The sequence below is a fragment of the Rhinolophus sinicus genome, chromosome 1 (genome assembly GCF_057876585.1).
Source record: "Rhinolophus sinicus isolate RSI-liver-muscle chromosome 1, RSI-T2T, whole genome shotgun sequence".
Taxonomy (NCBI): Eukaryota; Metazoa; Chordata; class Mammalia; order Chiroptera; family Rhinolophidae; genus Rhinolophus; species Rhinolophus sinicus.
Window position 1 is genome coordinate 181,310,353 of NC_142501.1, and position 24,985 is coordinate 181,335,337.

The window sequence follows — 24,985 nt, forward strand, 5'->3', positions numbered from 1 at the left end:
GTGTTTTCCATTCCCAAAGGTTCTGATTTAATTGGTCTAAGACAGAGCCCACATATGAATATGTTTCAAAACCTCCCAGATAATTCTGGTGGGCAACTGAGGCTAAGAACCGTTGTTTTAAGGGTATATGACAGGAAAGCAGTGAGAACATAAATTTGGATAGGTACAAACAGAGTTAAAATAAAGAAGAGAGTGTAGATTTGATATAATAGGTAATAGGGAATCCTCATTGGTTCTTAAACAAGAAGGTAACATTATGAAAGCTGTGTTTTGATCAGATTAATTTACCAATGAGACACAGCAGGGACTGGATGTAAGGCAACTGGGACAATGGGGTGAGATAAGGTTCTAGGTCATCAGTATAAATCATATGTAATCACAAAATGATAAGATAACTGTAAGGGTGAAGTTCAGGGAATCAATAACGCAGTTAGACTTAGCTGGTAGTTTGCAGTTTAGCTCACCATATAGCTCGCTATCTAGCCACTTGTAATTAGACTTAGTTTGTTTGCAGTTTGATCCATCCTGATATTCATTTGTTTTCCCTTTGTTTTTCCCCTCACTGATTAACTGAAGAACTCCGTTCCCTTTCTCAAGGCCACCCATACCTCTTTAATTCACAACATCCTAACCTGGGAAAGAGCAATTTCTTAATCTTCAGCTGTCTGGACACTGGAATCCAATTTACAACTCCCTTGCAGTATTTACTGGTGGTGCATTAAAGTCCCAGGCCACAATGGCTGAGTCCATGTCCAGAGTCTGGCTAACATCGTCTTCAAACAGACCAGACCCCAGGAAGTGATGTCAGCCCTCAAACCTGCCTGCCTGACTCCCCCTTTCATATATAAGAAAAAGCTAACCTGGAGTTAAGTGCCGCTATCAGGCACTACCCTGGCAAACGAGTTTGCCAGTATTTCTCTCCTCCTAACTTTAATAAAACCTTTTCTTGCCCACTTTGTAGACTGTTGTGTGAATGCTTTCACCTTTTGTGAATGACCAGGGATTAATTCTATGCCACCACAATAACTACAGGGGGGTGGAGAGAGAATACATAACTGTCTAAGGTGTGTTCCCACTGAATAATCTGAAATTAAATTTAGGCTATCATTACAGTTTGTAAATAATATGAAATTGCAAATCTTATCTTCCACTCTTGGACACAGATTAAAAAATGAACTTAAACGTGTGCTCTGCCAAAGCACAATAAAGGTGTTGAATAAGAGTGAGAGAAAAAAATGCCTTCCTCTTTTATTACTACTTAAAACAAAATAAATCCACATCAGGCACTTAAGTATTAATAAGATACTCATTAAAATCATTGTTGTTATTACCCGTAAAATGTTAAAGATGAGGGAACAGAAATTGTTCCTTCTACTTCGACTGCTCTCTGTCATTTGTGCTCACTGAAAAACCTACTCCTCCCTTGTACGAAGTCTCCAAGGTTAAACTTTCCCAGATAGTTCCATGCAGCAAGTGTAGTCCCTTAAACTTTGCTACTTTGCATCCACTCTTAACGTACTTCCCATACCACGTGAGCAGCCTGTGTCTAGTGGGTGAAGAGAGTCAAGATAGGAAGCTAGAGATTCTTCCTTTGGTAGAGAACTAACACTAGGAGTTGCTTTCATTATTTTAATTTGCCATAATCAATCATCAAGCAAACATCCCATGCTTATATCATCACAATCTATGTCTCTAGAACTTGAGAGAACAGCACATTGTGAACTGATCAGTTTACCTGTGGAAAAGGCCATGCCCAAGCATGTGTTGAAGCCAGTGATGGCCAGAATGTCATCAAAGCTGCCAGCAGCCATGAGTAAGGTCGGGACACCTTTTTCAACACCATAGCCTCCTCCCTGCAAAAGGAGCATGGAAGGCACCACGACAGCTGGAGAGACAGCACCTACGACAAAACTAAGCAGGTAGCACTTTAAACATTTATGATAGTATCTTACTCGTCGTCATCATTATTATTGAAATTATAATACCCTCTACTCTTTTAGAGGTTACACTTTAGAGAACCAGTCTTTCAAATGGCGGTGATCCACCAAATCAGAAATACACACACACACACACAAGTCCGACAGAACACTTTTTCCAAGTGTGGCCTGAACTGGAAACACACTTTTGTTGCCTAAAATAGATATATTTATGGGTGGCCTAGAAGACCTAATGGGGTTAGGTCCACCCCCATTTTTTTAGGAATCCACCTTAAAAAGAAACAAAACATTTGTGGCATGAGGTTTAAAAAACATGGCCATGGATTTTTGAATTGGAATTCAGTGATGCTGGGCCTTCTATCAGGACTTGGTATGTAAAATAAGACAACCGACTAGAAGGGGAAGGCCACCATGCAGTGACATCGATACTAATAATAGCAGCAGTGGTAACAGCAGAAGCATTTTATAATGCTTACTATGTGCCAAACGCCACTTTAATCACTTTACATATATTAACTAATTCAATCCTCACAGCAAACCTGTGATGTAGCTACAATCAGTATCTCCATTCTGCAAATGAGGATGCAGAGGCACAGGGATTAGATACTTTGCCAAAGATCACATACTGGGAAGTCAGAGAGCTGGGATTTGAGTCCAGGCAGTATAGCTCCAGAGTCTTAACCATGAGAAGAACTTACTTCTTGCCTACTTACTAGTACTAAATTCTTACTAAGTACTTTCGTATTTATTTACCTCTCAGGGCCCTTAAGCATTAGAAGTAAGAACTAACAGTGGGGGGGGGGGGGGGGAGACAGCAGCACCACCTGATCACAATAGTCTGGTGACAGAAGAAGGAAGAAAAGAGAGTTGGGTGTTGATCACTGCTGAGGTATTTACCATCTTTCGTGCAGACTATGAAGTGAGAGCCCGTAGCCCTCTCACCAGCATGGAATCAGGTGTTGGTAAAAGTCAACTACGTCCTCAATAGTTTAAATTGTTATAACCTCTGTAAAACTTAGCACCAACAAAGAAGTATACTATATTTTGAAGTTATAATATTCATATGCTGGAATATCAACAGTTGTAATATTATGCTGGAATATCCATGTTGTGTTTATTGATGTCCTTAATAAAACGTTATTATGTATTCTCCTGTACAGAAGCAGAAAAAGTCCTAGCATATTTTCATAGGACAAGGAAAAATCATTACCCCAGTATAAATGCCCACTGCCACGGTAAACCCATTAGGAAGTGGGCAAGAAGAGCAGATGTACAAGCCTCCACAAGACAAGGACCCATGGATAACCGTACACAAACACCCTTCAGTTTCTTCAGAGCCTGAAATAGAAAAATAGACATACTAAAATAATCTAAAGACATGCAAAGAAAATGACATTAAATGCTTTTTCTTCAGTATTCAGACCATGTGTAGATCATCATGAATTTTATTTAACAAACATTTCAGTATTCTAAGTTTTAGAGATAACTTATTTAGTTCTCATAGCAACCCTATGACATAGGTAATATTATTACCACCAATTTTTAGATGTCTTCATCTGAAAAGGCACAAGTTAAAATAATGTGCCCAAGATCATGAAATTGGTGAGTTGTGGAGCTAGGTTTGAATCCAGGCAAGCTGCTTATAATCTCCACATTAGTTGGTCTAACCCTCTTGGTGTTAGGTCTATGTACAATCTGTGGGCCCAGAATGAACCTAAGTTAAAGACCTTCAACCCCAAGAACATTTGTTCCCACATTCAAAAACATACGTGAATAGAAGCATTTCAAGAAAGCAACTTGAGACTCATTTTATAGACTAGGCAGTTTCCTGAGCCAGTATAGTTACCCTTAACACTTGTACAGGGCTTTGCACACCAAAAATATCATGTCTTCTCTCTCACCACCATTATTATAACTGTGGCCTATATCTCTGTCAGAGAAAGGAAGAGCCTTTATTCTTGGTGCTGTCCTTGACAGACAGTAACTCCACTTTTCTCCAAGAAAGAATATGGGAACATCTTCCGGGGATAGTGCTGCATGATATAAATTGCATTCTCTTCTTGAGAATGCCAGACAAAGTGTCCACATCCATTCCCTAAAGCTCAGTGATTCTACATACTTGTAGTATTGGAGGAACAAAATTCCCAGTCCATAGTTAAAAGTGTACACTTCAATACCTTTGAATCAAGCCCAAGGCCAGCACGAACCAATATGACAGACAGGGCTATGCTTCTCAAAGAGGAGGACCACTTGTGCCTGATCTGTACATTATCACTGATGACAGGGGTATTTCTGAGGAGAAACCCAGCAAGGAGCATACCTAGAATGGAGAGGTCAAACGACACTTTAGTTAGTTTTCAAACACAGAAAATATTTTTCAGCACCTTAGATGTGAAAGAGACTACCTTATAATCTCAGGACCACTTCCTTTATGTTTAGTCCCTAGATTAAATTATGTTAAACTTTAAAAATTACAACAATACGATAAATGAAAGGAGCTATGAAAAGGTTTTAATATGTAGACAAAAATGATAGATTCGAATAACTGAATTGGAAAGAGAGAAACAGAATGCAGTATTTGGATAAAAGGTGTGATCAAATTCTAAATATAAAATGTTGTAATAAAAATCCCAATTCGGTCATCCCTTTGTGTGCAAATAGCAAACAGCTCCTGAAATTATTTGCTACATCAGATTATCTGAAATATCAATCAATACCTACATGGGCTCTATTTTAACCTTTAAAGCAGATAATTTAATAAAAAACACATAACCTGCTTTACCACAAAGGCTTAGCAATGAGTTATGATGAAATGGACATTGCTCTGTCCTGTCATCTGGTGCCTCTTCTTTCAATCATCCGGCACTTACCAAATGCCTTCAGTATTTGAGACATTGTAGAAAGTATTAGAGATTTAATGAACAAACACTAAGTATTACACCTCAACCAGCTTTCAGCCTCCAGGGGAGCAAGACAAACTGACAGTCTCAATTTTATGGCAGTATGAGGAGGCGTTGTACAAGCTGAGACAGGACGGCTGAGTCAGAGGGGTCCAGAAGGGAAAGGCGATGAAGACAGGGCTGGGGGAGTAGAGAAGTTTATGGGAGACACAGCAGTGTCTTTCAATGCATGAAGAGAAGGTGAGACACATGCTAACTTTTGGAGTGTGACTGAGGAAGCTGAGTAGCTGGGAGAGAACTCTGCCATGGTGGATACCACATGCCTGTTGTATAACGGGGAAGATTTCTCTGTCAGACACAGCGAGGCTTCTGCCCTCTCTTTTCTAGCAGGACCCTCTTCGCACCATGTCTTATCAGCACCACATATTAAATGACTAAAATTTACTAAAGTTGGGGTGCTTTACATGTAAGCTACAAGATTAGAGACGGATTATAAGTATAGCTTTTTGTGACTTGCTTCAGATACCATTAGGCAAGGAAGCATCACTCCCAGGCATCTCTCATCACTGCCATTTTACCTAGAAGAAGGTCTTAAAAGTTCTGAAGTCTGCAATCATGGTCTTTCAAGAATTTTTGAAAGTATGAATTAGCCTATAGTAGCTGTTTTTTAAAAGAATAATGATGATAATAGTATACGCTCATGGTAAAATTAAAACATTACAGACAAGGGTAAAGTAACAACTACATGCCCTGCCCCAAATGCAACGTTCCATCTTCATTCCCCAAAGGATGCCATTGTGAAGGGTTTTCTGTGCCCTTCCAGGAAGTTTCTCTACCTATTTAAGCATGCCTCTGTGTGTGTGTGTGTGTGTGTGTCTGCGTGCTCTTTTGTGTTGGACACAAATGGGAGCATATTTATATACCAGTGTGCAATTGGTTCTTTTCCCAGTTAACCATATATCCTGGACATATTCCCAATGAAGCACATATATATTTGCCTTATACTTTTGAATACTTGCAATAGTATCTCATTGCTTGGAAATATCATAATTTTTTGGACCTATAATGGGCCAGTTCACATATCAAGTATTTATTAAGTGCCAGACAGGCTAGATCGGTATGATACCTTGGTAATACAGAGCTGAGTTAGACCAACATGGTCCCTGTTCATATGGACCTTACATATTTGTAGGTTCGTGCAAGAATATACACAGGATAATTCCTAGCAGTGGAAATGCTAGGCTCCAGCGTACAGGTGTATATCATTTTTATAGATATTGATGAATTGTTAGCCAAAAATGCTGCACTAAGCTTACATTTCATTAATATGACAATAGGAACGTACTGAAACTTAAAATGTGGGTCTAAACCAGTCCTACAATGATTATAGCATATAATTACCTGAAATCAAAAGGAGTAATAATAATCTTATAAGAACTCAAAAATATATTAACAGTTTCTTCAGGAGTTTTAGGGAAGACAAGGGAGCATTTTTATTCCCAAAATGAATGTGAAAATAATTTATCTGGGACACTGTTTCTTTTGTCAATGGTCTGAGTTGATGTGGCTACCTGATTATGATTTGGCAGGTGTCGCTTTCTTGCCTGTAAGCTCATGGGGGCTTCTCCCTTGGTTGTGAAAGAAAGAACACCTTCTTTGTTAAATATCCTTTTTTTCTCTCTTAATTTGTATTATCGAAGTGGTTTAAATATGCAAAAATTATCAATACATGGTCAATCTTATTTCATCAATTCCCACGTTATTTTGTAGCAAATCCTTATTGAAAAAAAACTTAGTAGAGAATTTTTACATTAGTTACATCACTAATGAGCAAATATGGTGTCACCATGAATGTTGGTTGATATTTTTGTTTATGTTAATATTAATGAATAAGATAAAAATGAAACAATGAAAATACTTCTTGGGACTTCACCCATTTGTCAGTAATGTAATTTCAATATATCAAGTACTGACTTGTAGCATTTGCTGATGCTGTATTATAGATACTTCCACCATGGCCCATGTTAAGCTACCAACATGATGCTACCGGCACACCATTATATAATATTTCCATAATCTCAAGAGCAGAGATAAGGAGAAATGTAGTAAAATAATTAGAACATGACAATTTTGAGTATTTATTGCTTTTGTGGTTAATGCAAGTTATATAGTTGTAAGTATATATAATTTAATTTTTTGAAGTTGCCATGTTTAAGAACTGGCTCACAAAACTCCTCAAAATTTATCAATTTTAGGTGCAGCACAGAAAATACAGAAACAGTTTATGCCTTTATCTCCAAAAGCTTTCCAACCTACTATTTTAAAAATATGATTAATATGATTTACTCTGAAAAAAAACAAGAGTGTTTAGTACTTACCAAGAAGAGGAGGCAGTGGAGGCAGTGTAGGTAACTTAATGAGCCCCAAAAGTTTACCTCCAATGATGGCACAATAGAAAAGGATTATAATTCCAAATAGGTTTCCTCCAGGAAGACATTCACTGCCGGTAATTGACCAAACTACAGCCCACAGAAGAACAACGATGGTAACTGAAATAAACCAGGAAAATTAGTTTCTACCCATAAGTGGTTGTATGCAGGTTTTAATATAATCTAAGAATATTTAAAAAATAAATATTGAATACACATACAAATACTTATAACTATGTGTAAGTTTAAAAGAACATCAGTAATATGACAACTGGGTAATTACCAACTATCTAAAGAAATAGGATATTGCCAGTGGATTTGAATCCACTACTGTGCCCTTCTCCTAATCCCACCGTCCATCTCCTTTCACAGTGCCAGAAGGAACTAGTATCTCGATTTTTCTTTCACATTTCCTTATTTTTAAAAATAATTTTACCATAAATATATTACTAGTTAATATTTAAAAGAGAAACAATTACTACCTTTACCCTCTTTGCAGGAACATGAGAATACTTGAACAATTACATTCCAGTATTTTAGTTCTACCTTGAATTAAACATTGTTTCTTTTCTATAGTAAATGTTTGTTTAGAATTACCCACATAGGTAAGTATTTTTTTTAATCATCATTCACTATGGCATCTCACACCTTTCATTGGGACAATTATCTTGCTGCCCAAAGTATTCCCTTTGGTGGAGTCATTTCTGTTAGAAAGTGAAATATGTTTCCCTATTTAAAAACCTTGTGTTCTACAAATTTGTACACTGAAAACAGAAAGGCTCATGGGAAAAACAGAGTTCAGCAGATCACTTAAAACATAAAACTTGTGACCAAAGAACTAACAAAAACAGTAACAATCCTTAAAAAAGTACCAAGACAGTTAAATCTCCACTGACATTTGTATCTCTCACCATCAATCTCTTCTTCACAGACTTAAACCCAGGAACCACATTTTCTGTTACACGACGTACAATCTTGAGGGCTTTGCTTTAAATAGGGAGTAGTTCCATCAAAATCTGATCCATATTGTAGTCTTCTCCATCAATCAAATATTGATTTTATATACACACACACACACACACACACACACACACACACACACATATACATATATATATATATTTTTTTAAATTGAGGTACAGTGTGTTGCTCCAGGACCCATCAGCTCCAAGTTGCCCTTCAACCTAGTTGCGGAGGGCGCAGCTCAGCTCCAAGTCTAGTCGCTGTTTTCAATCTTTAGTTGCAGGGGCCAGCCCACCATCCCATGCAGGAATTGAACAGGCAACCTTGTTGTTGAGAGCTCGCACTCTAACCAACTGAGCCATCCAGCCGCCCAATCAAATATTGTTTTAATGTTTGGCTTTATTAACTGAGGAAAAAGTGTTGACAGTGTCTTCATTTGTACTGTCAGCTTCTTCATCAACATGCAATTACATTAGGTAGCATTTTTTTTTTAGCGTTCTGAAAGTAAGCATGCTTATATTTCCAAAATTTATATAAAGTTGCACATATAAGAAGTTTCAGTTATTATTTCCTGAGGCAGTACAAAACAAAATATACATCTTTGAAGCTAAACTTTTCTTAGATCTTAAATTATCCCAATGTTTCGTATATGAGTTACTGGCATCTCAGGCACATGTACCTGGTCTTAGAGAGATTTCTAGTAGACTTTTAGCATTATCTTAACAGCTGGTAGGTACAGTGGAAAACTAAATTCATTGGAAAATAAAATTTCTTGAGGAATCTGTTCGTTAGTATCCTGATAACATTCAAATGTCAGGCCACTCTATTCTTCCCAGAATTAACTGTCAAAGACTTTGAGTGATAGGAGACCACCATTCCAAACTCTCTGTATAGATCGAGCACAGTTGAAGCATAAAATGGGGCTCTGGCGGGTCATGGACAAGAGGTAGAACACAGGATTCAACTTCCTTCTCTGTACCTTCTACTTAGGTGCCCTCTATAATCCGGTGGTTGGGGAGAGGTAACGTGTTAGCCTTCCCAAGATTCTGAGACACCCCGGACTCCTTACCTGTCACACAGTCAGTTACCCAGATGAGTATGAACACCCCAGACTCCTTACCTATCACACAGTCAGTTACCCAGATGAGTATGAAGAAATTCCACATCAGTAAGCTTGGCTCCATCTTTCTGGCACTTAGGATAGGCTGCCAATGTAGGGGCAGTGAAGAAGCCCAATCCTTCTCACCCACCCCCGCCCACATCTTCCGGCAATAGAACTTGAAAAAAAACCTGGTTAAAACCATTTCCTGTATTTGAGACTAGAGAGGAGACTGTTAGGCACAATTTCCTGGCTGAGGAAATCAGCCTAATACTTTTAGACAGCAAGTCCTGACTATCACAGAGACTGGAGGGACCAGTGGGGACCACAACCCAAATGCATTGATACTTTCACCCTCATCTTCCCAGCACAATGCTAACAAGAGTCTGACAGGAAACCCAGCATTCTAAAGAGAAAGACCTTTTCTTCATTAGATAGCTTAATGTTGTGGAAAGTTTAAAAGTCTTTGAAATCCCTAAATCAGCAACTAACTGCCTGAAAAGAAGGCCCTTGCACAGGGATTTCAGCTTTTTAAAAGTAAGGCTTTACCTGTAATTATAAGAAAGCATATACCCGATTCTTCTTTTTTTTTTTTTTTCAATTCACTTTGCATTCACTTCTACTGCTTGATGGTGAAAAATATTAATGTGCCAGAAAGAATATATACAAAAATGCAAATTGCATATTATACTGACACAATCCATATTTATCATTGCATATGAGCCGATTCATGGTACAGAAACACTTTGCAACAGAGTATGCATTAAGATCTGTTGGTAGTAAATTGTTTCATTTGTCTTCAATTATCTTTATTCTCATTTTTAAGAGATAACAATTTTTTGGGGTATACAATTCTAGGTTGAGAGTCACTTTCTGTGAGTTCCTTGAAAATATTATTCCTTGGTTTTTTGGCTTTCACTGTTAATTTTCTTTTCAAGTTTAATTTCAGTTCTTTTAGGGAATTTTTCTTTGACTGTTTTTGAGTATGTTATATTTAGGTCTGGCTTCCTTTTGGTTGGCTTAGTTTTTATGTTTTTCTTTAATTCTGGAAAATTCAGTCTTTATGTCTTCAAATATTTTCTCTTCCCCATGCTTCCTATTCTCTTCACCTAGAAATATGATTATTCACTCTTTTTTGTGTTGCTAACCCTACTTTCCATATTTTCCATCTATGTCTGTATATACTGCATCCTAGATACTCACTTTAGATTTATTTGCTAGTTCACCAATTCTCTTATCACTTAATCTGCTGCCTTATTTAGCCATTGAGTTTTAAATTTCAATTACTACCATGTTTCCCTGAAAATAAGACCTAGCCAGACAATCAACTCTAATGTATCTTTTGGAGCAAAAATTAATATAAGACCTGGTCTTATTTTACTATAAGACCAGGTATAATATAATATAATACAATACAATACAATACAATACAATACAATACAATACAATACAATACAATACAATACAATACAATATAATCCTGGGTCTTAATATTAATTTTTGCTCCAAAAGACACATTAGAGCTGATTGTCTGGCTAGGTCTTATTTTTGGGGAAACACAGTATATCTTTCATTTCTAGAAATTCAATTTGGTTCTTAGAAAATATCTGTTCATTTTTTAAATAGCTACATGTTTTGTACTCATATTTGCTATCTCACCTTAACTTCTTTACAGAAATCGAAAATATTTTATATTCTATTTTCTGAAAATGCAAATTTTTGAAATGTTTCCTGTGCATGTTGTGATTTTTCTTTGTTTGTATTTTTGTGCGAGTGACCTCTTCCTTACAACTTTATCTTTGAGAATTGTTGGAGATTTACATTGAATGTGAGTTTTGTCAGGTAGGATCTGAATTCACTTCTACAGTGTACTTAGACATTTATAATCAGAGGCTACTGTAGACATATTCTCAGCTTGATTTTTTTCTGTGAATTTGGAGCACAAATCAGCATGAAGTTGTATATTTAGTGATGACTCTCCCTTCCCCAGTCAGCCCCGTTGAGACAGGTTTAGTTGCAGGCCCCATCTGCAAGACAGGTTTACCTCAAATTCACCATCACATTGGATTCCAACATTGTGTGGGTGAGGGAGGATTTCTCCTGTTACACTTCTTCCAACCTGGGCAGGCTTTAGCATAGCCTCCTATACTCTCAAGAGTCTCAAAATGAATCTCAAGTTCATTGGTGTTTTACAGAATCCTCTAGGGTAAAAGCCAGATTGAGTACTTATTTATCTCTTTTACTAATGCTTTGTTTTGGTGTCTGATGATTTCATGTTTTCTTGACAGGCAAAAGGTACATTGAAAAAGACTTAAAATATTTTTTTCCTAATCACAGATGGGGCCGACCGGGTGGAAGAACAATAGGCAAGTGTTGTGTGTTCTAGCACTTTTATTCCAATTGCCTGTGCAGGTTGTTTTCCCATTTTGCTATTCATCCTTATTGTAGTGATCTGTCGTAGCTTTAAAAATATGTAAATAGTAACCTTTTATCTACCATGCAGATTAAAATTCGTACCGATTTCCTTTGTAAAAAAAATACTTATATATTTTTTTCAGATGTTTTCATTGGTAGAAGTGAAAAGATTGTTCATTGAGTCTTGTTACCATATTACTAGAGATGGAATACTATGTCCCATTGTTCAAACCCTCACAGAATTATCCCAAATTTTCTAGGCTTATGATGCTATTGCAGTGAAACAACTAAAGGGTCTTTAGTAATTTCCAACTGGCTATAAGGGCTGAAATTCCTATGAAGTTTTGGAGGTACAATAGGAAAGCAAGAATTGCCAGCTACTAAATTTTACTTTATTACAGTATAAACTCAACTTTATACTAAATTCAGCAAGGCAGAATTAGGAGCTTTCTACTTCAATGGAACTTTTAATATCTCATATATGAGACCTGGTTACCCATTTATTGATGGGAACAAATTATTACTGTGTCAGTAAATACATATTGGTAATATAAATTATATATTGATGAGAATAAATACTGTGTCAATTTAAACAATTTTTTCTACTTTAAGGCCACTTTTAAAAAAATTTAAACCTCCCTTTCTTTTCCCATATTCAAAATCCAGTTCTAAATCCATAGTAAATGTACATTTATAAGGTTTCTCTAAAGCACATTTAATTCAGTTAATTTGTTTCTCATTTACGATTTTGAAAAATTGTTTTTTCACATGTAAGATTTACTTCTTAAGGGGGGAGGCGGGTGGGAGATGAGGGTAAGGGGGATCAAATATATGGTGATGGAAGGAGAACTGACTCTGGGTGGTGAATACACAATGGGATTTATAGATGATGTAATACAGAATTGTATACCTGTAATCTATGTAATTTTACTAACAATTGTCACCCCAATTAAAAAAAAAAAAGAATATCTATGTACATATACTGAATGTATACATGAAGGAGTATATGAAAAAAGCAGTTTTATAAGCCTCAGGAAGAGAAGTACAGGAAAACAAGTGAGAAGGTTTTTATATATTGTATAAGTATACTTACATACTGCATCTGGCACCTTTACGGATAATGATAGAATTTTAAAAAATAAGTCTCAAAATCACATCAGTCAATTATACCCTTTCCTTATTTCAATCTGTATTTATTTTACCATAAATGTTTTAACTAGAAATGTACCATAATTTGAATGGTAAAAGTTTTAAAAAAATAATAAAAAGGATAAAAAGGAATTACATTATGTTGCCATATCAACTACTGTATATTTTGGAACATGGTTTCTCCACATGTTTTAAAAGAAGTTTGAAAATTTTTTTCTCATGCTAGTTTAGAAACTTGCCTGATTTTATTGAAAACATATCTAGAGCCTAAAGCATAAGGTATTATACTTGGCTTCCATTGCTCCACTTGAGAATGGTAAAAGTATCTTTCAGAGTTCCCAAATGAAATGTAACTATAAAGAAGAGAATCTGATTTTTCAGTAAACATAACTTCTAGATCAAATGTATCATATTCTTTCTTTAACCTATTTACTTTGGGAGGCATTATATTTATTCTAATGAAGCTGCCATTCCTCAACACAATTTTTGAAATTGTCTTTAAATTTGCCTTTATAGACAATATTAAAACCCTTTCTCCTCTTTCCTTCTATACTACACATCCTCCAAAATACATAATACACACAAATACAGTTCCTTTTTGAACAAAAAATAGCAGTACTCAATTTGAACATTCATTTATTCATCAAATTGGTATTAGAATAATGTTTGGCTGCCCCCAAAAATGAAATCCACTCCTAAAAGAAAAATTCCCAAAGAAAAATCTCAAAGATGTTTTAAGCAATAACAGCTCTATTGGCATAAGTCGAATTGTACGCCAAGATCCTTACTTATAAAATGACATGATTCATTTGGAAGTATAAACTGAGCTGTGTTCTCCTCAACATTAGTTGCATAAGCTTACAGTAATAACAACCAACGTTTATGTAGTGCTTCTCACAAGAGCTCTAACATAACCTTGTGAAATTACTCAGATACAGAAAAGGAAAAGGCCCTTGATCCCTACTCTTTTCCTCTTCCTGGCAGCTGGGATGATGGTGACCATAGTACTTTAGGAAGCCTGTGTGAAAGACGGTGGAGCCCTTCAGCCTGGGCTCTTGAATGACTGTGTGGAGCCGAGCTACATCCCATTGTGAATTGTCCCATAGTAGTTTTTGAGAGGGGAGTCAACTTCTTTTTGTCCTTGAAACCATTTTATTTTGGAATCTCCCATTATATAACTTCATCTTTTACCCTCTCTCTTTGAACTCATCCTTACCATTTACATACCATTTGTTATTACTCTATCCAGTGAACCACGTGGAGGGCAAGCGAATGTTTGCCTTAGTCTTTGAAAATGATTTGATTCAGTTGGTGGTTCTTGTAGCCTTTTTTCACTGCTAGTCAAAAGGTTACTTCCTTCTGTTGGTTCATTTCCATCTACAACTTTGATGTTCATAACTGTTTCCTCCTGTGTTTCAAGCAATTAAAAAAATCCTTAATACTGTATATTTGCTATACATTTTTTTAGTTACTGAGATATGATATCACAAGTCAAATTCCCATTATGTATTAGAAACAAGGCTAACATTTTAAAGGGGAAATACACAGCTTTATTACTAGCTAATTAGCTAATGCTTGAAATAAACACTATGTTGGGAGTGTTTACCATTGAGTCACTATTTGTATCATTATAAATGCTTAAGTCATATAAAATTTCATTATGTTTTGTAATACCAGGTTTAAAATTAGCCTATTTAAGATATGATGCAAGGCAATAGTTGGTAAATTTATAACAGTGGTTCAGAAAAATATACTATTTGTCATGAAAACAAATTCACATTCACTTATCTACTTGAATTTAAGCAATAAAAAGAGAGAAGGAAGAAACCAGAACCATACTAGAGGTTGGGTTGAGAACACACAGAATTTCACGGGTTCTCCATTTTTCCAGCCTCATATTAAGCCAGCTGCTAATGAATATCTGAAAAGCTGGTATTCACACCTAACCTGAACTGCACGAATTCTGGGATTAGAAATGGGGAGAACTGTTAACTGAGTGATAGAGAATGAAGAGAACATAATTCTGTCATAGACTTGGAAATATATAGTCTCTTCCTTAAAGAAACAGTTGGGATGTTCTCCATTTAATCATAGATTTACCTGTGTTTCTTGATATGTAGAAGCTGTGTGATTCACTCCTGCTGATGGTTCCAATTCTTCACCGTCAATTGTTTTATCTTGATCCCCCATGATTTATAATTAAGATGGCTGAGGGACAAAGAATAAGATCTGTATTGAGGAGAAATAGTATAGATATAGAACAGCAATTTGAGATTTAAATGAATAAATTAAACAGCAATTTGAATCAATGAATAGTACTTATTTTTTCCCTTAGAACTCTGACTGGCTAAAATATTTTAAAGTAGACTATTCTTAATTTTCAATTGCTAATCTTTTTGTTATTATTAAAATATCTTATCCTAATTCTTATCTACCTTTTTATTTCTCTTGAAAAAGCCTTTGTTGACCATCATACTTTTTATGATTTCTTTCCCACATGTCTTTTTTGAGTTCTACTTCAAATATTCCAAGTAATATTACCATTAAATAGTCCACTCTAATGGACCAACTCAATGAAACAGAAAAGCTCCAGCTGATTTTCCAATGTTGATGAGGAAATGAGTCACTAAAGAGAAATCAATGGATTCCATCATTTTCAGAGAAACTACACTCACTAATTCCTGCCTGTTTCTTATTTCTAAATAAAAGTTAAGAAAATACAACAATATTGATTTGAGTAGCCATAATGTCTTAGACACTGTAAAAAGTACAATGATAGTCACTTGCTAGTTATTGTGGGCAATTCAAAGATACCAAAACATACTCTTTGTTCTCTATAGGCTTACAGTACGACAGAAAAAAAGAAAAAGAACCAACAACTTAATACTAAGTAACTAAAAATCTTATAAGGCAGACCTATATGTTGCTCCATCAACACCCACTACAATGCTTTCTCCTTGGGCTTCTGATACTATCTAGGCTGAGAACGAAGTACTCCAATTCCTAGCCACTTTGCAGTTAGAGGTGGCCATGTGTCAGAGCTGTCTGTAATGAGACACAAGTGGCAGTCCCTGGGGAGGGCTTTCATTCCCAAATAATAAGGCAAAGCTTTCGAGGATCATACTGTTTACTTTTCGCCCTCTAACATTTCCATTCTTCTTCCTAGAATCTAGATACATTACCTGGAGGGCCAGCAGCCATCTTTCAACCATGAGACTAAAAGGCCCTGTACCAAAGAAGGTAGGTAAGTAAGACCGGAGGATCTGGTTCCTTGATGACATCCTTGAGTCACTGCATCAGTCCTGGTCTGCCAGATTTGAGGTAATTGTTTACACCACTATCAGTCAAGTTTTCTTTTTACTAGTAACCAAACTTTTTCCTAATGCAACAAGCATGATGAATATTATAATAGAGGTAAAAACTACAAACTTTGGTACAACCAAAGAAAAAAATTATACAAGAGAAGGGAAAAATCTAATTCAACACATATTTGTGTGCCTAATATGTGCCAGGCACTATGCTAGGCCATAAAGACAAGGGTTAATTAGATAGGATGGCTGCCCCAAGGAATCATTTTCTGTTTAACAAAGCGCCAAGATGTCTGCATTTAAAATTTCAAAGAAAACTATATCCTTTCCACTACTACCACCATCATCACCATAACTACCATTTTTCTTATTATACAAAACACAATGTTAGCAAGAGTGGCATCTCAAAAAAACTTTAGTTTGATTTTTATTTTATATTATATATAGTAAATGCATATATATATATATATATATATACATATATACATATACATATATACACATATATACATATATATGTATATATATACCTATATATATGAATACATGTGTACATAGGTGTATACAATTTTTTAAATTTAAAAACTTACTCCAAAATTTAAACTCATAATGAGAAAGAATGGCATTATGACAGGAAAATGATGTTGGCCTTAGAAAATCCTTGTCTTGAAGGCATAGAGGCATGAAAGCCAGTTGGGTGTAAGGGGAAACTTTACTGGGTCAACAAAACAATTAGGTGAGCCAGTAACTTCCTTACCAGTTTGAATTGGGTTTCTTTCAGTTGCTACAAAATGAATCCTTAGTAAGAACCTTCATACTTGAATTGGCCCTGAAGGGTTCCCTGTATAATAACAAGTTTAGAAAGGTGATTTTACATCTTCTAGAAGATGAAAAGGAAAAATGATATGAAAATATTTCCTGTTTTAAAAGGCATTAAAATATATAGTACAGTTTAGAGATTTTCTTTAAAGAGAATGTTAAAATAAAAAAAAGTTTGGCATTCAATAAAATAGGTGTCAGTTATCCAGAACATCAAGTGAAATACTTTGTTTTTCAACAATGTTGTTTAAGAGAAATACTGTAGTTTATGGACTTTATTTTTTCATTGTGTTCATGGAAGTCTTTTAAAATCCTTGGTTCCAGTGAAGGTTCAAGAGCACTGTTAGATCTGATTTAAAAGCTCCCAGCACAAGAAACAAAAATGTAACTATGTGAGATGATGGATGTTAACGAAACTTACTGTGTTAATTATTTCACAATATATACACACATGAAATTATTATGCTGTATACTTAAACTAATATGATGTTACACGTCAATTATATCTCGATAAAACTGGGGGGGGGGTGAGAATTGATCTGAGATGTGGGTTTCTGCAATGGAGATATTAAAAAATGGGGAAATACGAATAAATTAGATAGCTTCCAAGTACCAAAGAATCATAGTTTACTGGAATAATAAAAGTTGAAAAGGTCGTTAGAAATTACCTACTCTAATCACTTTGATATTCAAATGAGAAAACTAAAGCCTAGAAAAGCTAAATAACTTTTTTCAACTAACATAGACAGTATCAGCCAAGCCTCAAAGTAAAACTGTATAAAAACTCCTAAAATGAGAGTTTTTTAATCTATATTTTTGACTTTATATCATTTCTACCAAATCACTGCATTATATTTTTACATTTTTTGCTGTAATATTTTGTTTAAAATCGCACTCATATATACCCATAAAGTTTGCAAATACATTCCACAAGAAATTTTAAAACACATTCTACAATATAATATTTTTATTTTCTATCTTGTATTATTTTTAGCTTTATTCTTTCCCATTGTTATGGATGTTATAGAGCTTATCATAAACAAACAAACAAAATACTAATCCATTTCAGTCGCACAACATTGGTAACAAAATGAATAGAAATAGAACTTCCATTCTCATGACATTGATACATATTCTCAATAACCAGCTAAGTGGTCACTTGCCACTTACGTATGCCTTAAGAGTAAGAACTAAGGTGCTTTTCTTTTTAAAATATTCAGTTAAAATGAGACGCTTTGAGGGATTTTTGTATATCAGATAATTATACTGAAAACTAGGAAGGCAAGGTATATTTTAAACACTAAACGTGCCTATTCTCAGAAGCAACAGTTTTCTTTTCTGATTCTCAATCAAGATATTGTATTATTCAGACTGATATACAACCTGTAAACAACATTAGGTAAAAATTTATCCTGTGTCAAATGGTGAAATTACATAGATTTCATAAATTCAGTAAATAATGTGAATTTACTGAATTCAAATTTACTGAATTCAAAGTTCTGTGACTCAAATATATATTTCCATAAAAGAATAAGGCTCGTCCTAAGCCACGGGACGTGGCTGTTATGATGCTGTGCTTGCATACTTGCTTCTAGGTTAGTAGGTGAAGTGTTTTCTAAAAACATATGCAAAGGCTGGTGGCCATTCATGGCTTTCTTTAGCATTCTCAGTAGAGAGAATTTACTACAGGACTGATACACACAGTTGGAAATTATCTTGGCTTAATCTGAGCTTTATTTAACAGTATTAAGGACATGTGCCACCAAAATCATAGAGCTGTGAACGTCAAAGGAACCTTAGTCTTTCCTCCACACTTGAGAGAAAACTATAGATGAAGAATAACACATCAAGAACATGAGCAGTTCTGTATTTGTCTATGTGTGAACAATAGGAAAAAAGTCTGTTAACAGTAGTTGCTTTTGGGGAGTGAACTGGAATTGGCATAGTCTTTATTCTCCATATCCTCATTTTTATTCTCTGTAGTTCTGTATTGTTAGGACTTTTATGAGAAGATTTTCTTATGTAATTTAAAATATATCAAAACAGAATTACGCAATTCTTAAAGTTTGGAGAATAGAAAATGATACAGCTTTCCTCGGTAATAATATTTTTCATAGACAGAATCAGGTAATTTGATTTTAGGTAACTTAATCCCACTTGCCACAGTTTAAGGTCATTTTTTTGTTTTTCTGGTTTTCAAAGATGGGGAACTGCCTAGAATCTCCTACAGTAGTATTTTTCAAATATATTTTAAGCCAAAAATCTTCCATCAAATGAAACCTTATCTTGAAATCCAACAAATGGGATAAAGGTGGAGCTGCAGGAGCCCTGTCCACTCAACCCGTTCCTCCTGGCAAGTGAAGCACACATTGAAAAACACTTCTGTAAATATGCTTTCATATACAGAGAAATGTTTATTAAATCAGTCTTCTTGTTTTCAGGTTATTTAGTAATCTAAATGTTTAAAAGTGCTTTCTGTAATATTCCAGAGGAAATAAAAGAACTATCAATTTGCAAATATCCATAGTCTCTTCGCCAAGTAAAATATGCTTACTGTATCAACTGAATTACTGCGAAAAAATCATCATATGGATAAAGACTGGTTATTTCTGTTATTTTTTGTCTGGGAAATGGACAGGCTGTCATTTTTTTTTAATTGTTTGCATACATTTAATTGTCAGTGTTAAAAGCCTCTGGACAAAATTTAGGCTGAAAGATGTTTGAAATTATAATCATAGACCATCCAGAGGCTGATTTCTAGGAGTTTGGCCTGGACATTGAGTTGTGTTTTATTTTATTTTATTTTTTTTTGAAAGCTCCCCAAGTGATTCTAATGTGCAGCTAGGGTAAGGCATCTCTGTACTACCGTGTTTCCCCAAAAATAAGACCTAACTGGAAAATAAGCCCTAGCGTGATTTTTCAGGATGACATCCCCTGAACAGAAGCCCTAATGCGTCTTTTGGAGCAAAAATTAATACATGACCCAGTCTTATTTTCAGGGAAACATGGTAGAATCTGAATCCAGCTTACTGTTTTCGCCTTATGCTCCACTTCTATCCCATTTACTCGAGATTACCTTACTTTGCTTAATACATGCTTCTTTTCACCCTATAATTTTCTTCTTGGTTACCCTGTTTGGTGTGCCTCTCCCAAAGCCTCCCATCTTCAAAGACCATCTCTTCTGTGATAATCTTCTTGATGACTCCAGTCCCATAGCAATTTCCTCTGTGCCCCACATTTTAGAGCAGCGATTTTCTAGAACATGGTCCACTTCTTCTATCAAATTTATGAAGCTGTTATGTCTTATTTTTGATATCTTAATGGCATCTAGATTTGTTAACTTTTTCAATCATAATATTATTTGATTTTTCTTTCTTTTTTTCAATCATACCAGAAATTTGTTTCTTTTATGTCTTTCTAAAAAAAACAGCCTTTGGTTTGATCCTCTTTGTTGTTTGTTTTCTATTTCATTAATTTTTGCTCTTTTCTTTCTTCTACTTTATTTGAGTTTCCTTGGGTTTTTCCTCTAACTTTTTGTGTTGCATTCTTAGCTCATTAATATTTTTTTCACTATGTTTTCTAGTATGTTCATAAAAGGCTGTATATTTTTTTCCAAGTGTTGCCTTAGCTGCATTTCAGTTTTGATTTACTATTTTTGTCTTTCAATATTATGGAAAGTGTTTATGATTGAATTGTTAATAGAAAAAAGTACAGGATGAAATAATAATTATAGAATATGAGCTCCATTCAGTAAAGGAAATGTTTCAAAAGAAAAAAAAAAGAAAGCATACTTTTAAAGCACATACAGAACAAATACTGCCCACATAGTATGGCATAAAGCAAGCATCAACAATAGAAAGTCTTTATCTTACAAATCAAGTTTTTTGAACAAAAAGACAGCCTCAAACTCTATACATTTGGAAACTTTAAAAAAAATTCTAATTTATGGTTCAATGCATAAATCCTAAAGGAGGGGCTGGCCTGGTGGCTCAGGCAGTTGGAGCTCCATGTTCCTAACTCCAAAGGCTGCCGGTTCGATTCCCACATGGGCCAGTGGGCTCTCAACCACAAGGCTGCCAGTTCGACTCCTTGAGTCCCGCAAGGGATGGTGGGCTGTGCCCCCTGCAACTAACAATGGCAACTGGACCTGGAGCTGAGCTGAGCTCTCAATAACTATGATTAAAAGTTCAACAACTTGACTTGGAAAAAATCCTGGAAATACACACTGTTCCCCAATAAATCCTGTTCCCCTTCCCCAATAAAATCTTTAAAAAAAAATCCTAATGGAAATGACAGGCTGATACTTAATGGGGTGGTCTGATTGAGAATTTACATGGATTGCTGGAGTCCTTCATGTGCCACACTCATGCCTTTGAAGGAGCATCTCTATGACTATCCAGTAAGTCTCTATAATGATTATAATAATAGAAATCTCCTATCTTTGGAGTTCATCCATTCATGGACTGAAAGTATAGGTTCTCAGTCTCATGCAATATTTCTATACAGAGCAGAAACCTTCCCATTTCTGGACTCTGCTCATCAACTCAGATCTAATGTTCACTTCCCAAAAAGAGCTGTGCCCAGTAGTGAGGAATTCAGATCAAGCAAACAGCAGGGTTTAAAATTTCCCTGACAAATTACTGAAATGACTAAGAATGTTTCCCCGAACAAGAACACCTTATTTCAGTGTTAGCTGTGCCAACCACGAGACCAAGCTATCAAAGAAAAACAACTGCTATTGTATTTGGTTAATTGATACGGTGATTTGGTTGCATCACCATGAAGTAAAACACCATGTACAAAGAGATATGACTAAAAGAATGTGAGCCCTAGGTAAGAAGGGACCCAATACTTGCCTCTCTCCTTTCTAATCTCTCTCCCCACAAAGGGCAAAGGTATTTAATTGTTAAGTTTAAAATATTATTTCTTGGCCTACTAAAATCAGAATCTCCAGAGACTGAATCTCCCCAAGTATGACAGATAAGACTTACTGCCTACCTAAAAGCCACTGCTCAGGTATGCCAGTGGATCCCTTCCCCACTTCTAGGGATAAATCATAATTGGCTGATACCAATCTCTGTAACACCATTCCTCTTTTCCAGTTGTTGGTTTGTGGCCGAGCATGATTCATTTCTTGCCAATGAAATTTGTGGGCAAGGCCATTGAGGGCCACTGGGTTAGATTTTCCTTTCTAATGAAATGAAGCAAGAGGAGAACCCTCTCCTCTTTTTGTTTTTAAATACCCTTGTATGTGTGTTGGGGGGGTGGGGGTGGGTGGAGCTGTGGATGGAGACTGTGTTTCTTGGAACTCTAGCAGCTATCATTTTCCCATACAGAAAAAGTCAAGATTAGCTCATAGAAAGCAACCGAGACTCTGATACCACTGGGCTACTGAACAAACCCGGGATCTGCGTACCTTCAGACATCTTGTTGTAGGAGAAAACTAAACTTGTATTTTTGGAGACTATTTTGGCCAAATATCCTGTTACTTGCAGCCAAAAGCAGCCTAACCAACAAAACAGGTGATTTTGATGCAGAGCCAGCTCTGCGTAGCTCTGATGAGAAGTAATGATGAAGAATCTCTGGCTTACACCTGTCTACCTATGTGACACGGTGCAACATCTCCATTGAAGATGAACAATCAGAACACTGCCTTTGTATTGCTAATTCTCAAAAATGTCCAGAAAATAACATTTGAGTGCCAAATTTTTAGTGTCATTCTTTTAGTCAACAGAGACTATATAGATTGTAAGGTTATCTATTCCTTATACTGAGATTTTGGAATTCATCTGTTATAGCAGCTAGTGTTACCTTTAGATAATGTAATTATGATGTGAGAAGTGCAGGTATAAACAGGGGAGAGGAGGTATTGCCTTGCTTGGCTGAGGTTAAGTGGTACTTGAATCAAGCCTTGAAAGATGACTTAGTCTTGCAAAGAAAATAAAAACCATTATAGGCAGAGGAACCACACGAATAAAGGATGAAAGGCGAAAAGGAAAGTGCACGTAGGGAATTCTGTGCACAGCTCTATTAATTAAGAGCATTGTGTGCAAGATGTGGAAAGGTCAGAGGAAAATGGAGATGAAAACCCTGAGTGTAAATCCTGCGTCACTGCCTCTTACTTGGGCCATTTTGCACAAGCTAACCAGTCGGGATGTTTCTTCATCTGTAATATGGTGATAATGCCTATGTCACAGACAATCTTAAAGCAGTACTAAGTACATCATAGAGTGCCCATGTGGTCTCCCAATACTTTGTTCCTTTTATAAGACTTTCCTTGAGAAAGAAGTATGCATGTACTGTACTGAAGAGCACAGGCAAGGGAGATCGGTAAATCGAAAGTTTCTAGTCCTTTACATAAACTACAGAAAAATAAATAAAAGAATGAATTTCTAAAAAGGCAAAGACCCTTTATTATATTGACAAGACTTATTTAATAACTTCATAAGGCTGTTACAAACTCTTTAGAACTTATGAATGTGTTTTCCTTAACATGTATGACACATGACTACAAAATACTGAGAACACTTCCTCATTCCACAAGAATACATAGGCAGCTACATTTCCCCGTATACCATGTTCCTAGACTTTATGTGCAAAAGATGTAAACCCTTTTCCCCAGAGGAAAAATCTGTTTTATCATTGGGGTTGGTGTGCTGACCAAGAGTCTGTGGCCTACAAATTATTAGTAAGACCAGTAAATAATTAGACATGAACCAGATATTCAACAATCTGCTGTTGTAGAACATATTCTATAAATGTTTTAGGTGAAGAAATGTCTTACATTATACTTGTAGAGCAAGAGACTTCAGAGATAATCTAATCTACGGGTAACAAACTTAAATGCCTTGGGGGCCAAACTCAAACATGGGGGTCTGTGGCAAGTGGAGAAGGTGCAACTCAACCGAAGGCATTTCAAACACTGCCAGCCCCTGGGTTTAATCTCATGGTTTCATTTCCCATCTAAAGAAACTGAAGAGATTAGGTTTAGGTGACTCTCAGAGGCTACATAGCAAACATATTAATCAGTCAGTGCAGAGCAGAAAACCAAAACCAGTCCAGGTATTTCAAGCAGGAAGAGATTTTATACAGGGAATTAAGTGAACTGTTGAAAGGGCTAGAAGTGCAAGGTGTAGGATGGACCTCCAGGAATGACTTCTAGAATATCAGTAACCGAACAACCAATGAGTGTACTATTTCTGCACAATCAGGAGGTCCCACAGGACTGTGGAATTTAAGAACACCACTGTAGCTGTGACTCCTAGAAGCTGGGATCTGGAAGCTGCCTCGACAGGGAGCACAGAATATGTTCACCACCTGCCTCAACTGCGTCTTGACAGCCATGGAGCTGGTGATTCAACAAGACAGTGCTGACTCTGGCTGTCACCAATGTTAGAAGTTCTTCCCACACTCACATTTCTGGAGACTGAACACTGATGTTTCCAGGAACTTCTTTGCCAACAGAAAACAGCCAAAAATAGCAGGGACATGGCCTCTGCCTCACCCCTGCCCTGGAACTCTCAGGCAAGTGATCCATTTGCCTGACCCTAATTTTACATCCAGAACTCTAACTGGAAGGGAGTATGGGAAATGTTTTAGCTCTCCAGTTTCTTCTGTACAACAAGGCACACTAGAAGCAGTTAGGAATGGACTTGAGTGACAAAATTCCATATCCAGCAGAGGACCTTCTGGTGTAGGCCCCCGAACTCAGACCTACATCACTGACTTCCTCCCACTTATTTTATAATGCCTATAATGGAAATCATAAAAAAAAGGCAAAAACCGAGTCAATAGGGTTATAATTCCAAAGACCTTTATAAGCTAGAAAATACATTATGTGACTTAGTCATTTGTTCACATCATTAGTATAGGGTGAATTACACGACCTTATTACTTGTTAGGTATATTCTGATCCATTGGATTTTGAGCTACTGAATGGCAGAAACTGTATTTCATGCATATTTGT

The 24,985-nt window shown here is 36.0% G+C and overlaps 1 protein-coding gene across 7 annotated transcripts in view; it reads right to left on the reverse strand.

The window, feature by feature from the left end:
- The window catches only part of SLC9B2 (solute carrier family 9 member B2), a 44,033-nt gene that overhangs the window by 17,205 nt on the left and 1,843 nt on the right, over positions 1-24,985 (reverse strand). For 3 of the 7 annotated variants that reach the window (XM_019738896.3, XM_019738898.3, XM_019738892.3), the window contains exons 2-7: positions 14,993-15,100; positions 14,120-14,300; positions 7,216-7,386; positions 4,115-4,257; positions 3,148-3,275; positions 1,736-1,911 (exon numbers count right to left, since the gene is read on the reverse strand). In XM_019738896.3, the coding sequence (XP_019594455.3) occupies positions 1,736-1,911; positions 3,148-3,275; positions 4,115-4,257; positions 7,216-7,386; positions 14,120-14,300; positions 14,993-15,082 (889 nt within the window). In that variant the 5' untranslated portion in view covers positions 15,083-15,100. Of the gene's footprint in view, positions 1-1,735; positions 1,912-3,147; positions 3,276-4,114; positions 4,258-7,215; positions 7,387-14,119; positions 14,301-14,992; positions 15,122-16,957; positions 17,042-24,985 lie in introns of all 7 variants that reach the window. The other 4 variants (XM_019738897.3, XM_019738893.3, XM_019738894.3 and 1 more) reach the window with 3 other exon arrangements.